Source organism: Pholcus phalangioides, unplaced genomic scaffold (assembly GCF_987345545.1).
Source record: "Pholcus phalangioides strain wild (caught in Gottingen) unplaced genomic scaffold, Ppha-v1.0 ptg000004l_1, whole genome shotgun sequence".
Lineage (NCBI taxonomy): Eukaryota > Metazoa > Arthropoda > Arachnida > Araneae > Pholcidae > Pholcus > Pholcus phalangioides.
This window is the reverse complement of record NW_028301597.1, coordinates 2931327-2950743: the sequence shown is the minus strand read 5'-3', so window position 1 is coordinate 2950743 and position 19417 is coordinate 2931327. Positions and strand designations below refer to the sequence as shown.

At 37.7% G+C, this 19417-nt stretch overlaps 1 protein-coding gene across 1 annotated transcript in view; it reads right to left on the bottom strand.

Moving 5' to 3' along the window:
* Window positions 1–405: 405 nt before the first annotated feature.
* The window catches only part of LOC149086427 (uncharacterized), a 62876-nt gene continuing 43864 nt past the window's right edge, over window positions 406–19417 (bottom strand). Inside the window, exons 19-24 of the mRNA XM_089231762.1 lie at window positions 13394–13438; window positions 9960–10078; window positions 8894–9133; window positions 7984–8113; window positions 7520–7647; window positions 406–613 (exon numbers count right to left, since the gene is read on the bottom strand). Coding sequence (XP_089087888.1) covers window positions 514–613; window positions 7520–7647; window positions 7984–8113; window positions 8894–9133; window positions 9960–10078; window positions 13394–13438 — 762 coding nt within the window. The 3' untranslated portion in view covers window positions 406–513. The remainder of the gene's footprint in view (window positions 614–7519; window positions 7648–7983; window positions 8114–8893; window positions 9134–9959; window positions 10079–13393; window positions 13439–19417) is intronic.

Sequence of the window (19417 nt, the reverse complement as noted above, 5' to 3'; positions counted from 1 at the left end):
ATGTTTTGCACGCTGATGATTTTTTTTTCGGCGTCCGTAGTGTCTGACGGCCTTGGCGACTCTTCGTCGGGCCATCAGACATGTTTAGCGCCAAAAATTGCAAAGTGTCGGACCATACGACAGCTGTTTCGACACGCTGGAAATGGAACAACGGCTGTTTAGAATTTTTGAAAAAACGCGGTGAAGAAAACGCTGTTTGGCGAAGCCAGCGCCATCTGGTATAACCCAGCGAAAACTGGAAAGATGTTAAAAAATACAGCAACCCAGAGATCCATTATGACGGTCTTGGCAACTTATCGCGAGGAAAAAGTCGCCAAAGTCGTGGCGGACCATACTGCATCCAATACATTTTAATGGTACAGTAGCTATATAAATAAAATGCACATTTCTAAATATTGAATGATATTGAAACCAAATTTATTTCATTTCTAAAAATCACCGATCTTTCAGTCAAACGATGTTGTTGTGTTTTTGTTTAAGAAAAAACGTTTTATTCCATTGACATCACATGATTCAAAGCATCAAAATGTACATCTTGTTAATCACATAAGCAAATAGGTACAAAAACAACGCGATAGTCATCCATTTGATAGTAACTGTAACAGCGTATCTCCTGTAAAGAAAAAAAAAGATTTTCTTTCGGATTCTTGTTTGATAAGCATGGATAGATTTCAGTGATACAAGAAGGGTATGAACCATTGTGAAGTGAAAAACGCAAAGCGATTGATTCAGTCATTTCCTTATTGGGAAAGTTATACACCCGTTTATCGACTTTTATGAACAGGCTAGGTGCCTAAAAATCCAGAATTGCTTCATAATCACAGTACAGAGTAATATCCTACCCCCCCCCCCGTTAAAAAGTTTCGCCACAGAATAACAGGCTACAACGGTACAGCTATTCAATCTTTACACTTCGCTCAAAGTTATAAAAATTAATGGCAAATGACAGCACTACAAAATGAGAAACAAACTTTACTTTAGGTTCACAACATGTATACGCACACTCCGGCATGCTGTAGGGGAACGCAGTTGTGTACCAGGTGCATGTAAGTAGTAGTAATAGTAGTACAGTAACGCACGAATGGTGTGTCGTCGCACTTTTGGATGAAATGAGATCGGTCAGGTAAACTGATATATTGTGGGGATAGGATATATATAGGAAGTAGTAATTTTAACAGTGATTCTCCTGGCACGCAGAAGAGGACATAAGGGGGGCTGGTGTCCAAAAATTTTTAAACATATTAAATAAAATATAAAACATAATTAAAATATCAAAAGAAAATATATTTTGTGCTATTTTAATCAATTTCGAAAATTTAAATGCTTTTCTTTAAAAATTGAAAATTAAAATTTATTTGGAAGAATTTCCTTCAGTCCCTCTCTGGAAAATCCGGTCCTGCGGAAACGCCTCTGCTTCAATCTCCAAAAATTGCTATTGCTAATAGGCCCTTTGCTACTAAAGGCCCTTTTCCTACGATATTTAGATAAGGTGAAGTTAATAGAGAGGTAGGTGGGTCTTCGCCATCATAACTGAAAAAAAAGGCTTCCACTGCACAGCAACTACCCCTAAACATCTCCAAAACAGTCTTCACGAAACTTTCCCGTAAAAGATCACACCTCGAATTTTCTTACTGAATTAATAATTCTTTAATCACAGAAGTTACCCATAACAAATATTTGAGTGTGAGAGAATTTCTGCTGACCGTTGGAACCTCCACACGGATTATATATTTCAAAAATGCCTTCAAAAACTTTTTTCCCCTCCGTAACCTCAATTATTCCATCCGGTACCTCCGACATCTATGCTTCCAAACTTATATCCTTCCTGTCCTCTCCTATGCCTGCGAATTTTGGGATCCCTACACACAAAGCAATATAGATAAGCTGGAATCTATCCAAAATAAATGTTCCCGCTTTATTTTAATCTGCTGGTCTTCCAATGTTTCCATCGCACAGCTCAAACGCCAACTTAATATCCTCCCACTTATACCTCTCCTCCCCCGTAGATATATCTCTCGCCTATCATTACTTTTCAAAATTATCCACGGCTATTTTACCATTGACACTATATAACCACATTCTAATCAAAAATCTTCACATTTTTCCAATAGGCTCAATCACTCCCAAAAACTGAAACCGTTTTCTGCATCCACTGATTGCTTCAAATTTAGTTTTTCTCCCCCGTACAATTATTGATATTGAACAACCTTCCATCAAATTCTGTAGACTGTAATCCTCCAATCTGATATTGAAGCATCGATTGCTTATGTCAAATTCCATCACCGCACACTCTTGTATAGGCCTTGGCCAAACACACAATATTGTATAAATAAATAAAAAAAATTAACATTCAATAAAATCCTGTCTTTTTCTGTGCCAAACTGTATTGCTTTTATGCTTATTGAATTTTTACTTGTTTTTATTAGTTTGTGATCTTTTTATTGGTGGCGATGATGAAAGAAAAATTGTTGTAAATCAGTTGTTAGTCACTGTTGAAAAGCTATGCTAATTCGAGTGTATTATTGATTGATGATATAAAAAAAATTGGTGTATAAAATTCATAAACATCAGTGGGTTTTTTTCTGAATTTTTTAATTGTACAATACTGTCAACTTCAAAAGAAAAACCGTTAGCTTTGTCTCAAAAAAACATTAACATTTCCCAAAATGTCTGTATGTTTGTTGTACATCTCGTTTTCTAATAAATTTCCAAAACTTTTTAGATGCCAATCAAAAACTATATTCATGCTATACTACTATATTTCAATTATGTGCTGCATAAGCTTATTTTGACCACGACTGTCTCAATAATGCATACAGGGTGTTCTGTTAATGGAACGATCTGTTATGCACATAGGGAAGAGTAGAGAGGTATGGCAGATGCTTTTACACATAAATAAATTAATTTGTTTTTTTTTAATGTATGGAGCTGTTAATGCTTAACATCTACAGGGTGTTCTGTTAATGGACTGACAAACTCAGAGGGTTGTTAGTAGGCATCAAGAGGAACAAAAATTGCAATGGAACATGGTGTCGCAAACTATGTTGAGAGGTTGAAAATCGCGAAAAACGCATGCAGGTTTCGATGTCACACTGGAATGACAAACAGTACAATAATTACTACAAAAAGATTTATTTGATTAATTATTACAAGAGTCGTTGGAAGTGCTGGCCGCTGACATCATTACACAGTCTGTTCCTCTTGATGCCTACTAACAATCCTGTATATATTATTGCTACGTAAGCTAATTTCAACCCCTCACTCAAAACATACATGTCGGTTATTACATACACTTCTCGAATCACCTACGGGATATGTTATTACCGAACTCGACTGTATTTACATCTAAGGGGCCTTTCAGCAAAGTTTTCGACCCCTCCTCTTTGTCAGTAGAAGTCAGGAAAACTCTAACCCCCCTCCCCCCATCAGCAAAATTTCATCAGCTCGGCTCCTGCCTTCTAACGCATATTTATGGATCAGAGACGTACGCAGGGTTAGCATAGAAGGGACTCCTGCCTTCCCCCCCCCCCCACCGAAGATCAAAAATTTATTTTTTTAATGCAAAAAACATAGTTTGTTTTTTTTAATTATAATGTAGATAAAAATAAATACACAATAAATGAATACATATATAAATTACATAAAAATACAATAGGTACCTTTATATGGTTATTACAATGAATTCTTATTAATTTCAATTCTATCTGAAGAACTCAAAATCTCTTTTTAAGAAATTCATTGCGACCCACCCACCCTCTAAGATAGACCCTTATCCCGCGGACCAAATGTAGCCCTGGGGGGGGTTATTTGATGTGGCGTACCCGCCCCCCACAAACCTAATTTTGTAAAAATAAACCAAGCGGCGCATTTACAGATCGCTTAAATGACCCGTAGTGTAATTCCAGAGCATTTAAGCGGCCTGTGGCAGATTTTCAAACCACTCAAGTAGCCCCTTGGCACATTCATGGATCACTTAAGTAACCCGCGACACCGTTCCAAAACACTTAAGCGGTCCTTGCCACATTTAGAGATCCCTTGAGTGACATGCGGCACAGTTTTAGAGCACTTGAGCGGCACCCAGTGTGGTTCTACATCACGCAAGTTACCTGCAGCCTATTCCCAGATTACTTAAGGGGTGTCACGACCCCTGAAGTCGAATTTTCAAACATGACTTCGAAAAATACTTCATTCAATCGCAAATAAAATCCTGGAAATTTCGTATCAATCGGTTGATTTGTTCTTTCATAATAAAAGAAATAAATAACGAAGTATAGTGTGTAAAAAAACCTATACAAGAAAAAACACTTTGAACGCAATTTTCTCAGAATGCAGTTTCTGAGCTCATCCACCAGATTAAAAAAAAAAAAAACTACGATCTAACTAACCGTGTGATGGCTCGGTCCATATCCTACGGGACTTTTAACCGAAAAGCCATCACCGGGAAACATATTTTCAATATGGTTAATATGCAAAATGAAAAATACATATGCTCGTCCTATAGACATTCCACAATTTCCAAACATTCCAGAAACAGTTATACATACAAGCACAGTGAAATACTTAGCAAGCAAATAAAATTGTACATATGTGCATCCCATTTACATTCCACAATTTCCAAACATTTCAGAGACAGAAATACAAACAAAAATGCGTAACATCAAATAACATATGGCTAGTCATCAGAGATGCAATACGCTACAAGAGCGTATACTATAACATAGAGATTATCGAATTCTGATTACATAGTTAGTCTATTCCGTAGCAGGGATTTGCTTCGAGTAATAGGCGGCGAGTAATCTGATAGGATTGAAGTCGTGGATGTGTCCGAGTCTGGAGGTAGGCTAGCAGAAGGTCTAGTCTTGGTGTGCCATATATGCATATGGATCTCCATGGAATTTATAAGGTTTTCCATCTTTTTAGTGAGGATTTGCGACGTAATGATCTGTTTCTTCCATATGTTTATGTAAGATATGTAAGATGGATTTACTTGTGGAAAATGAGCATCGCTGGTATACGGGCACTGCGTGAAATAGTGCAATAGGTCCCCTTTACCGCCACAGTCACAGAATTTGTTGTTGGAGAGACCGAAGCGTTTCAAATAAGTTGGCAATGGGCCGTGTTCTGAAAGAAAAATTGTCTTCTGACGTGACCAGACTTTATTCATAGTCTGAACTTGTGGAACTACCTTTTTTTTGAACCTCTGCTCGAGTGTCCGAATCATTTCATTCCCTTTGCCATCTGTTCCTAAGCCAATCCTTTAATATTTTATTGGCAAAGGATTTCGGTAATGGAAAGCCTGTTAGAAATGGGTGCATAGTCGCATCCTTAGCTGCAGCGTCGGCAGCATCATTTCCAAAGTTGTTCTGATGAGATTTTATCAAGACAACATGAAGGTGGGAGTTGTTAATCAACAGGTTTCGGATTTGGTGTACTAATTGATGCCGGGATTTACTGTTATGAAGCGCTCTGATGCTTGCCTGGTTGTCTGAGAATATTGTAATGTGAGATTGTGTGTTTTTGAATCTGTCGAGAGCATGCAAGATGGCAACGAGTTCTGCTAAAAAAAAAACTACTGCCCCGAAAAATCTGAAATTTTGTAGAAATGTTTACAAATACAACGCCACAACAGGCAAAATGCCCAACGAGGTGGCTGAGAAAAATATGGATGTCATATATTTCAAAAATACAGCAACCCAATTAAAAATGCAATTAACAAAAATTATAAACAATATATACACTTGATAAAAATTATACAATGCCCATAAAGATTACTTATGGTTGTCTTATTCTAAGTACGGATGGCTTCTCGATTTACGCGAACATGTTTATCGTATTTCTTTTTAAACGTGTCAATTGTGTTACAGTTTACTACCTCCGGGGGTAAGCTATTCCATTTATTAACAACCCTATTAGAGAAAAATTCCCTGCGACACCATAACCTTGCATTATCCCTCACCAATCGATGCTGGTGTCCCCTTGTAAAAGCATTCGATTGGTGGTGTACTAAAAGTTCATGGTCCATCCTATCCATCCCATTGAAAATCTTGAACACTTCGATCATATCTCCTCGACACCTGCGTTCATCCAATGTAAACATATTCAAAAAATGAAGTCTCTCTTCATAACTCAAGCCCCGTGTGCCGATAAGGACACGCGTAGCTCTTCTCTGCACCCCTTCAACCAAGTCTATGTCCCTCTGTAGGTATGGTCTTCATTATACTATTCGACATGTGTTAGTAAAATGAACCTCGGATTTAGCAACTGACTGGTGGAAAGTATTTTTTTAAAAATGTTGAATTTACATTTTTGAAATTTATATATTTTCTCAAACTTTAAAAATTTATGAAATTCTAACGAAACGTCTGATATTCAAGTGTTCATTTCACTAACACATTGAATAAACATTTCTGCAAAATTTCAGAGTTTTTAGGGCAGTAGTTTTTTTTAGTCTTACGGATGAGCTCAGAAACTGCATTCTGAGAAATTCAAAGTGTATTTTCTTGTATACGCGTTTACACACACTATACTTCAATATTTCTTTCTTTTATTATGAAATGACAAATCAACCGATTGATACGAAATTTTTAATATTTTATTTGCGATTGAATGAAGTATTTTTTTTAAGTCATGTTTGAAAATTCGACTTCAGGGGTCGTGACACCCCTTAAGTGATCCGCGGCATAATTACGGATCACTTGAGGGATGCCTGACACAGTTTCAGAGCACTTAAGCGTCCCGTACACATTTTCAGATCACTTAGATCCGCAAAACATTTAGCGATCACTGAAGTGGCTGTATAGAAGATTTATCAATAACGGAAACGTTAGTCCAGCTGCCCACAAATTCGCGAAAGTTCGGTTTTTTCCGCTTTTTGGCATCCCGAGTAAGATGCCATTAAGAATATTTCATATTTTCATAAAGGGTGGTTGATGACGTAAGCATCATCCAAACACCCCCCCCCCCCCGGTCATCAGAAGTCAGCAAATCGGAACCTCTGCGGTGTCCAATTCGAGGCTCGAATGCGAACCGATCTCCCCGTTCAAAAGTCTCGCCGCAGACAGCAACAGGCCTACAACAATATAATTATTCATTCGTTTCACTTCACTCACTGTGAGTTGAGAAAAAACTCATAGTTAAAAGAAATTGATTGCAGATGGCAGCACTGCACATAACAAGCATTACACAGAAACAAATTTCACGGAAGGTTCACTATACATACACACATTCAGCCTGTACCTATTCATTAGAAATTCTGCAGAAGAATATGGACGAGGTGCATGTCTGGTTTAGTACTAGTAGCAAATCGGAACCCCCCACCCCCAATCGATGCTAATGTAATACTTGAATGATCCCTAATATCATCGGGATATCATTCAATCTAACAGTACACCAGAACCACCGAAGTCGTAAGTAGGGAATAGCTGTTTATAGTTCAATACTTCTGTGTTTTGCATGTGAATTATCATGTGTTCAATAACAAAGAACATCATGGATTTCAAGAGCTTTTTTTTTATATTACTTTTGAACAATATCCATCCTCTGTTTGTATCCTCTCTTATCAGTACTCCAATCGTAAAATGGTGAACCATGTCTCATATCACGGGCACAATCGTCGATAGAAAAATCCCGCAAGTCAATTGGAAAAACCTACAACGTTCAAACAAAAGACATCAAAAAATCAATATGTAAATATGCATTTAAAATAAAACTATTTACAGTTCGTTCTAGTCAGAGAACTTATGAAAATTATGATTCGGTTTCTTTTTTATGACTAGAATATGTAAATTAATTTATTTTATTTGCTTATATGGTATTAGAGTTGCATTGAATGAAATGCGTATTCAAATGGTGTTGTATAACCATTTCTAATAAGGGATAAACATGTAATAATCAGAATTATGATAGCATTTCGATGAAAAATTTTTCCGTTAAGAAACATTTATTAACATGTTAATTGATTTTTCACACATGAGATGGCATCACCTCTTTGTCTTTTTCCGTTTGTGCCGCTATCAGCATTTCGTAGTTGCCACATTTAAAATGAAACTCGTTCTTCAAGAAGTGTCGGAGTGGATTCAAGCAAGTGTCGAAGAATATGTAAAGCTTCGTCAATCTGGAATGAGCAGTATACAGGGTGAATTTCGCCTAATCTGCCAAACGCAAGGAGGTGATAGACGACCTGGAGTGGAACATAAAACACATCATAGCATTTCTGTCCTATCTCTTACCGTTTTCGAGTCTTGATGGACGGATGGAAAATACGTCAAATTTGAAAAAAAACTAAATTTGTGAAGTTCCTGAAAGATCTTCACGTAAACTAAGTACAGATATTTGGAAAAATCAGAAGAAAAAAAGCTCCTATTAGGTGACCCCATTACCATCAGAATATCTGAATTTAATGGCGAACCGATGAAAATTGACGAATTACGAAATCGAATGGTCCCCAAAAAGTGTAACCACCAATTCTGTAAACACCCTTGTATCTACAATCGGCCAAATTTACGAAAAACTTGTCCATTGTACCAGCTTTCGTAAGAGCCTACAACAAATCATATCGGTATTCAGGAAAAATTTAGACTTTTATTTGAAGTACATCACACTGAAATCCGCGTTGCCGCTGAGTTGCTATGGTGTTTTATGATCCAGGTGGGATCGTCGATCACTTGCTATCACTCCCTTTCATTTGGCAGATTAGGGGAAATTTACCGCGTATATAAATTAAAAAGATTATAAAATGTCCATTACGTTCGTTTGTGTCTGCATTGGTTGATTAACTATGTTGACGAACCCTCTAATTCCCTCTATCAACCAAAATGCTAGTAAATTATAAATTATCATGTCCTTTCGATTTAGAACAATGTTTGATACGTCTGTGAGTCAAAAGAACACTTACTTCGGTTTCTTTCCCATGAGAATCAGCGCAAAATCTATCACAACGGCTGGAGCGTAGTGGTTGACAACCGAGTTGATCCGGTACCAGATCTCACTTTTGGTTAACGTCAAGCTTGGCTTCTGATACATATTCGGAAATGGATACTTATCTTGCATACTGTACAGCGAATTCACGAATTCTCCCCAAGTGGTTGGACTTGAACTGCCCGACACGCAATTCACGACCAGAGTTTTTTCAGGTCTGCATTTAGAATGGAAATTGAGTTTAAAAACTGAAATAATGGAGTGTTTCTCTTTTTAAGATATTTGAATACGTTTAAAACGTCATTTTGGAGAAGAAAATATCAATTTTATTTATTTATTTATTTGGTTTTTTATGAAGGCCTCGTTACTTGTGATTTCTAAACAGGCCTTGTGTTGTTTACATGACGTATAGAAACGAATATACGTCTACTTTAGGGTTACGTTTTTATATACAAATAATCTGTGAATAAAAACTTCAAACGTGTTTTAGGGACAATGCTATTTTCGACATTTTACTTGGGTTTGAAGCATAATTTCTGAAAATCGGTTCATTGTATCATTACATAATCTTAGTATAATATTTTGTGGTATATTGTTAAGGTTTTGCACCAAAATCTAAGGTCTATTATACATATATTTTTCTAATTACAGTGTTTTATACACGATAAGTTAAACTAAATTTCGAAATATTCGCCCGCATATCAATAGACTTCGGGGTTAGTTATGAGCATACCATACAATCCTTCAATTATTGGCTCATAACCTGCAACAGCACTAGCTGAATATACTGTGAAAGCATTCTTGTCCCGAATATTACATGGATTTTGTTTAAAATTTGACATAAAAATGACTTTCTTAGAAAACGATCGTAGCAACGTATAGTCTAAAATTTATTATTTTTTTCACCATTTTGAAACACTCTCTATCAAAAAATGTCATCAAAGTTCACTCCAGTACAGTTTCATAGAGAAGTGCAAAAAAAGCTAGTCGTATACCTAAATTCAATAAATAAAGAACGTAAGGAAACTTGATAACAAACTTACTTCTTTTCATGGACGTACCACGCAGCTGTGAGTAGTGTATTGGCCACCACGTCCACAGGGATGATATCGACGATATTTTCTGGATTACAATTCAGTAACCGAATGAAACCTTTTGCAATCTATACAATATAGAATCGATTTCAATCGGAAACATATTCCATGTTTGATATATTTGAATATGAAATTTTCTTTGAACTCTTTTTTTTTTTTTCCTCCTTTACATATCTAACACAAAATATTGTAAAAATGTTTAAGCATGAGCATCCACATTAATCAGTTTCAAACGCATGCCAAAAAATCGTATCCAAAACATCATATGTACATGGTAAATAGTCATTTATATCAGTGATTCTCAACCGGGGGGCCATATGGCCTCCCTTGTGGTACTAGGATATTTCAGGGGGGGGGGCACGGGAGAAAATGAAGAGGAAAAGGGGCCATCAGAGGTGATTTGGAGAGGGGGCACAGAGAGCTGAGAAAAAAATTTAGGTGTGAAGTGAAGCTTTTCAGTCAAGGGTGCTCAACCTTTTAACGTCCACGGACCACTTCACTGGTTTGAAAATGTGCCATGGGACAATCAAGTGATCTGAAAATATGCCGCAGGCCACTTAAATGATCTGTAAATATGTCATGGATCACTTAAGTGGTCTCAGAATGAGCCTGGGTCACGTAAGGAACCTGGTTATGTGCTGCTTCATTCATTTTTACAAAATTAAGTTTGAGGTCGCGGGCCACATCAGATGACTCCAAGGGCCACATTTGGCTCGCCGGCCATGAGTTGAGCATATATGTCTCAAATAAACTATGGTGGGGGAAGTGTGACTATTTACAGAATCCAGCACACATAAAAACCGGACCATCTTAAGTCCCCCAGGTCTGACCCCTCCCCATATTTTACAACAGGGCCCCCAGGATGGGGTCTTCTGCAGATCTCCTGGCTAGGTTTTCCATGGGTCCCTCCATATTAAGTTTATAGAGTAAAAAACAAAAAATAATAAGAATCATATTGGGCCCCAGACTGCTGCTCTGTCAGTCTCACTCTTGTGAGGGATCTCATGTCCATTAAGTGACCTCATGAGGTTTTGTAGATTACAATGTGTGAGTTTTGAAGATAAGTGGTAAATTCTTTCGATTGGCAAAGTCGATTGGTAAGGGACAATGCGAGGTTATGGTGTCGCAGGGAATTTTTCTCCAATAGGGTTGTTAATAAATGGAATAGCTTACCCCCGGAGGTAGTAAATTGTAACACAATTGGCACGTTTAAAAAGAAATACGATAAACATGTTGGGGTAAATCGAGAAGCTATCCATACTTAGAATAAGACAACCATAAATACATTATGGGAATCGTATAGTATTTTATCATGTGTATATTTTGTTTATAATTTTAGTAGGGTAGTAGTATTTGGGTAGCTGTATTTTTGAAATCTATGACATCCATATTTGTTATAGGCATCTTTTGTTAGCCATCTCGTTGGGCAATTTGCCTGTTGTGGCTTGTATTTGTATATGTGGGCTGTGTTACTTCCAGCTAATTATGGGACTACCAGCACATCATTTTGCCTAGGGCCCACGATGTTGAAACAGCACTAAATAGAACTCGTACTCGTACTAGAGGAGAGTTCAATAAATTCTAGGCCAGTGGTCTAGAGACCAATCTTATTTACAAAATTTTTTTCAGTATAAATTTACTGAAAAAAATCATTTCAATACGTAGGAAGCATCTCGCTTTTTCCTGAAGGTCGAAGACCCTGGATAAAACTGGCGAGCCACAAGAAAAAAAATGGTCTAAAGGGGGCCACGAGGGAAAAAAGGTTAAGAAACATTGATTTAGGTGCACATTATTTTGCTTGGATGAATCTCATGAAAAAAATATCTTGTATTTGAATCACTCTCTGATTCACTAGCAAGAATGTGGCATTTACATTCATCGATATACTTTACAAGAGTGACATCTATTAAAGCCTGTCAAAATTCACAAGACAACCGCTTTTAACACACCAATTCTGAGTTTTAATGAACGGAAACCCAAAATATGTACGCATTTTTTCGTTAGTTGCTGCCTTATACAGAAGTGATAGTAGCTTTGGTACCACAAAGCTGGTTTTACACGTCACATCTTGACCTGCGAGTACTTCTTAAGACACATGATATTCATAAATGTCTTGTGACCCCCCCCCCTTAAAAGGACACGATATATACAGTGATACCTCGTCTAAAGAAGATTTTCATTGATAAATGGATGCGTCGTGAGCTGAATTTTAGCGCCAATCACCATCAGGGGGATTACTGTTACTCGACCCTGATTAACTAATGTCTACCTACGAATCTTTTTCCAGATTGAACCATTTAAAATAAAATGTAAAATTTTTAACCATTTCATGTAAAATGAAAGATTCAGTTAAAAAGAAACCTATGTTTTCAGAGAACGCGTTCTTTCATTTTGATTAGACTCAGGCTGGCTGACCACTGAAAGCGGCAACATCCGGCATTGAGTCCGACGACAAAGGGCGTCTGACGTTATCCCCCCCCCCCTCCTGAAAGCGACCCGTACCACGACCTCCTATATAACCTTTTAGGTTATATAGGAGGTCGTGCCTTTACACGCTACTCAGCTCGCGACTGCATACCATGCTGACGAATGTGTTAGTTAAATATATAATTTTGAGGAAATATTAAAAATCACTAAAATTCTCTTGAGAAAAATTGTTGCATCCATACTTAATGAGGCATCTGATACAAACCTGGAGGAGACGTTCTTGTTATAAATAAATAAATAAGATTTAATCGATTACACACACACACACTACTTACCATCACAACCCATGAACGAGAATTTTCAGATTTTTAGCATCTATGTCTTATTGCGCAGATATGGCAAGAGCCTCAAGATACCGACCGGCCTTAGTATCAAACTGAACAGTCTCGATATTCTAGGAGCTTATCTTTTCCATCTGCGTGCATATGACACGGAAATGAGCTGACCAAATTACAAACGGATGGTGGCAACTACGAATTCGACTGGGTTGCGTATATATAGTGTAAATAAAATGATCTAGTATTTCTATCATCTTATCATTTATTTAATTTTGAAGCTGTTCATTTCATCCTTCAGTCAGTTTTTCTCTTTTTTTATTGCACTCTTTGGTGTTTTAAAGAACTTTGAATTTTTGGATGGCACCTGGAATTAAATGACTTTCTACAGGAACCTATGGGCGATCTCTTTTTTGGGCTTACGAACGTGAATTCATTAGCCAAGGTGTCTCTGCATACCGCAACGCATTTACTAATGTTGAAGTACAAGCAGATTCTGAAGGTTTTCCGATTGTGAAGAGAAATACGCCATTTTCTACCTGACATGCACTACATATGATAGATATTAAACCAAAAGATGTGCATAAAACATTTCAACGCAATGAGATTAATGATACATACAGCAATAATGATATCTGTCATCCCGAATCCTTCTTCAACGTACCCCTAGAAAAAAATGTGAAAAATAAATTACAGCGTTGCTTGATTTCGAAATTGCTGAAATAGCAAGTAATGTGTTTACCACTCGTAACGTCAAGATTCATTCTTGTTTCATAGAGTTTACAACTTTCTCGCTTTCAAATATGAATACGGATAATAATACAGAAAATAATTTCATGCTGTGGATGGATCATCCGTGATTGATCATCATTTTTTCATCCGTGAACGAAGTCAAGAAGGCTATGATTCTAAGAGAATCAGCTCTAAATTAAAAATTAGGTGAGAACTTGGTAATCGCGGACACACACCAGTATTTCTTCAATATTCAATGCAGTAGAGTAGCCCTGACAAGTGCTACTGTCTCGCGTTGTCGTGTATGGAACTACTGCGCAACTATTACCATCTTGTTAGTATTTGTTTGGCTGCTGAGCTAGAATTCGCTACTTGGCATCATGCGTTGTAAACAATCACTGTTTTTGATGGTGGTAAATGAACTCATTTAAGTTTATTCGCCGTATATCTTATACCTTACGTGATACTACAATATCTGCCCTATTCGATGGTGTCATTCATTCAGCAGGTGATTAAGTTGTTATTGTATTTTTCTTTCTTGTGGCACCGCGTGCTCTTGGCAGTCAGTCCATTGGGGGAAAGACGGTCACTTGGTACAGTGCCAAGTTTCAGTGAATGGCCAGGTTGTAGGCTTGCAAGAAAATATAGGCCTTAAGATCACTCGGAAATTTTCACATCACCATTGAAAGAGAAATTTGAAGAAAAAAAGATGTAAGGAATCACCAAGAAAACACTCAAGTGAAAAAAAAAAAAATAAAGGACTGACGAGAGAGAGAAAGACAAATTTTTCTAAGCAAAATCCCTAAATTACAAAAGCGAGGAAATTAATACTACTCTGTCAACTTTTTGAGTCCGATACGGAGGTTTCAAATGAAGAAATGATTCGTGTGATAATCGATTTAAGCCACTGTGGTGGTCGACTGGTTATAGTGACGGACTCGCGATGCGAGGATCCGGGTTCGAACCCCACAGTGGTGGTCGACTGAAGTTGGTTTTCTGTGGTTCCCAACTTCAAGGCGCAAATGCGAGCCGATCTCCCCGTTAAAAAGTCTCGCCACAGAGCGCAACAGTCCTTAAACGATGAATCATTCAATCATAACACTTCACTCATAGTTAGAAAAACTGGTGGCAGATGGCAGCACTACACATAACAAGCATTACAGAAAAACAACAAAAACTTCGTCAGGTTTCACTACACATACACGCACGTTCCCGCATGTACCGATTCGTTGGAGGGTTCCGCGGGCGGGGGGGGGGGTGTTGTGGTGTAGTAGTAGTTAGGGCCTCCAAAGGATGGCTCGGGGATCCATGATGTTCTTAAGTCAGCCATCTCGTTGGGTAATTTGCCTGTTGTGGCGTTGTATTTGTATAATGGGAACGTGGGAAATAAAGATGAAGAAATCATCATTTACTGTGGAGAATTCGGAATAGATTGACATGTGGTTCTCCGCTGTACCAGCAGTGGAAGATGGACTCACCAACAGTGTGCAGGATGGGAGACTGCAGATTTGTTTGTTCACTGTATGCATTTAATTTTTTTTTATATTAGATTAAATGTTGCATTCAACAAAACTGGTGTTTTGTGTTATTTTCCTAAATTCCCTGTGAATTTAAATGAGAGAAAAGACTGACTGCCATTACCCCAGTTAAGGAGTAATACCGGTCAACTCTGAGTTTTTATTAAATTGTTTTTGTCAAAAAAATATGCAACGTTGGATAAATGCAATTGAGTTGTTTGCAAATTTCAAGTTTGTTAAGAAGACACCAACGAATAAGACAAATACACGAAAATAAAAAGTCCTAATGCATTTCAACACCAATGGATGCCGTCTTCAAAGGAAAATTTAACCACTAGTCACGCTGACCGAGTTTCCCACTTGGGTTGAATACCAAATCTTAATGCTCGGTTGCTCAGCGGAAGAAGTACGTCTGTTCACTTCAAACGTCGTGGTACAGAGAAGAGCTACCGTGCTCTTGGCATACACGGCTTGAGCTGTGAAGAGAAACTTCATTTTTTTAATTAGTAGATGAACACAGGTGTCGGAAGGTATGATTGAAGTCGTTTTAAATTTTCAACGGGTTGGAGAGCACTGACCATGAGTTATTAATACGCCGTCAATCAAATGCTTCGACAAGGAGACACACAATTGTACTGTCGCAGGGAATTTTTCTGTATTAGATAAGGAGTTAATAAACGGAATAGCTTCCTCCGGGGGTTCATGAATTCTAATACAATTGGCACGTTTAAAAAGAAACTACTATAGAAAAGAAAGTACTACAAATATAAAGGGATGAATCGAGAGAGGAGATATCTATACTTAGATGAAGACAAACATAACATTTTTATGGGCAGTATATTACATAGTGTTAATTATTAGTATTTTTTTTCTCATGATATGCACATTATATTGGGTGCCTATATTTGCTATATTTTTCAAGGGTCACATTGTTGGGAAATTTTCCTTTTGTGGCATTTGTAGCAAAGTTTTTGTTGATATCCCGGATGCAACTAGGATCACCGATTTGGGAATTCTCATTGACGAGCGGCTTAGGTTTTCTAAACATTGTTCATCGGTGGTCAAAAAATCGAATAGAATGCTTGTGGGGGGTCTCATTTTCAAAAAGGTCTCTTCGCGTTCTCCTAAAGTAATTCTTCCGCTTTTTCGAGGTTTAGTTCGTCCGGGACTGGAGTATGCAGTAAGGTTTTGGAGACCATACCTACAGAGGCACATAGACTTGGTTGAAGGGGTGCAGAGAAGAGCTACGCGTGTCCTGATTGGCACACGGGGCTTGAGTTATGAAGAAAGATTTCATTTTTTGAATATTTTTACATTGGATGAACGCAAGTGTCGAGGAGATATGATCGAAGTGTTCAAAATTTTCAATGGGATGGATAGGATGGACCATGAACTTTTAGTACACCGCCAATCGAATGCTTTTACATGGGGACACCAGTATCAATTGGGGAGGGACAATGCAAGGTTATGGTGTCGCAGGGAATTTTTCTCTAATAGGGTTTTAATAAATAGAATAGCTTACCCCCGGAGGTAGTAAATTGTAACACAATTGACACGTTTAAAAAGAAATACGATAAACATGTTGGGGTAAATCGAGAAGCTATCCATTCTTAGAATAAGACAACCATAAGTATTCTTTATGGGCATTGTATAATATTTTATGATGTGTATATATTGTTTATAATTTTAGTTTTTAATTGGGTAGCTGTATTTTTGAAATCTATGATATCCATATTTGTTATGGGCATCTTTTTCTCAGCCACCTCGTTGGGCATTTTGCCTGTTGTGGCGTTGTATTTGTAAGATATTCCATTTATTAATAACCCTATTAGAGAAAAATTCAATGCGACACCATAACCTCGCATTGTCCGTTACCAATCTATACTGGTGTCCCCTTGACATGTGATTAGACCCAAACGTGTATTCTCAGGTTATTGAAATTTAGTGACTTTTTTCATCTCTCGCGCGTGCGCGTTAAGGCTTTGAAGTCTTCGAAAATATCAGTGCTCTAGAATTCTTAATTTAGTGGTAAAATGAACTTCTACCTAGAACGACGTACAGAGCATAAAATGGGGAGTCTTATGCGAAAACTAATGTTAAAAACGAACAGATATTGGGTCATGGTGTGCTCAGATACCCATTTTGCACCATTCAAAGTTACGGCTTTGGCGAAGCTCGTAAAACAAGGATGAAACTTAGTTAATCTGCATGCACCACTTGAAATTATTGAAATCATGTTTCTTGGGATAATGCCAGCACCTTTAAGCAGCAGAAACACATATGTATGATTGCTGAAGGTATTGAATGCCCAAAAAAGCCTGCACATAGAATTGATTCCATTGTTTCAAGCATGGTTTGTTACGATTACGGTAGAAAACAGATCATTTGATCACATTTTTATCGCACCACGGTCTCTTTCTGCACACGAGAGCAAATTAGACAGTGATCAACAGTTTATTGCCTATTCAGAACGGCAGCCTCTTTTTAAACTCACCGAGAGATTGGAGTTCTAACCCCTCGGTGTGGGACCCCTCCTCCCTACGGTAGTAATCTTTTTTTGTGGTCATATCACCGTACCTGTTGTATCCCTGTGTCAGGAAAGTTTCTGACGAGAATGAACCGGGTATCGAACTCGCGAAACCTCTAAACATCTTTTGGTACTTTAGACGAGTATCTTATCAACCTGGGCTACCGCGCCCGTAGAAAAGATAGAGCAAGTTAGAAGCTGTAAAAGAATCTTTCACGCATCTGAGATCGGTGTTCATGATTCCTCTCTCAGCTCATACTGGAAGCATACGATGAAGAATAGTTCATACATACTCGTATTTCAGAGTTTCTTGGGTGATAGCAATTAAATTGAATTCTCGAAATTTTTAGAAATTTTTACTAAAAAAAAACAGATGCATTTTTTGAAACGGTGAAAAAAAAAACATGTCTATCATATAGAAAGCCTCTATATTTAGAAGGTAAAAAAAGATACGAAGGTTTCGTCTTAATTATAACTTTTTTATCATAAAAAATGATTCACACAACTTTTTATTTATAACTAAATCGTAGCATTTCGGTAGTTACAAAATTTTCTGATATTGAAAAATTGTAATATATATTGTATTCTTTACCGATACTAGGCTGTTTCAGGCAAAGGTATTTTCCATCAAAGGTATTTACAAATACAGGGTGCCCCACAAAGTTCTCCCTGATTTTAGAATGAACTAACTCGGAAACAGTGATCGATAGAACAATGAAGTAAGCGGTATATTTATTTCGAAAGTTGTAGAAAAATACGATGGAAACGTTTCAAAACTATTTGTAAATTTTGCCAGCAGGTGGAGCTGTAACTGTAGTCGAAGTATGGTGTCCAAGAAATAGGCTATAAAATGTTCTTTGCAAGTACATAATAATCTATTAAAAATGTGCACCTTTCGCAGCACAGAGAGGGGTCCAAACGAAGAATGAAAATTTCAGTTGCCCTCTGTAGTGTCTCAACAGGAATGGACGCACATGCCTCACGGATAAAAAGTCTTGAAGCTCGACCAGTGTCACAGGATTGTTCCGGAAAACAGTGTCTTTCAATGTTCCCCTCAGAAAGTAGTCGCAGGTGATTAAAATCGATTGAGTATAGAGGTCAATCCATGCCTATTCCAAAAATGTGATTATTTCATTACAATGACACTGTTCCCGAAAAGTTCCTCAAGAAAGGAAAAAATGATCGCAATACGGTGTGGTTGGGCCCCATCTTGTATGAACCACGAAGTGGCTCGTCGAATATCCAACTTTATGGCTCACATCCAAAAACAGGTCGACAAAGTAAATGGCACACTACAATTACTGCGCAGATTGGCCGGATCGAAATGGGGAATGCAGCGAACCTTTCGCAACATCTTGTATAAGACTATTGTACGAAGGCAACTTTCATACGGATGCGCCACTTGGTATCAGCACCCAACTCAAAAGCAAAAGAGAGCTCTGGATATCGCACAGCGTCCCTTTCTTCTATATGTTACAGGAGCATGCGTTACAACCGCGAACGAAATTCTGTATGTAGCTACAGCAACCCAGCTTTGAGTATATAATATTGGACGAGCAGCGAATTTTGTCAAACCAATTTGAGCAGCGACATAAACAATTGCTGTTTCACCCAAGCAGAAATCTCACCAAGTCTCAAATAATGCCATTTGGTATTGATAATATAGATTCCTTAGGCTCTAAGAAAATATACACTGATGGCTCTAAAACAGAAACGGCTACTGGCTGCGCGTATGTGGTACTAGCGGAAGATGGTTCAATAGAGGAGCAATGGAGTCGAAGGTTAGCTAAAGAGAATAGCGTATTCCAAGCCGAGATTTTTACGATACTTAATGCTGTTAAACGTGTGGAAGAGATATGCTTTGTCCAG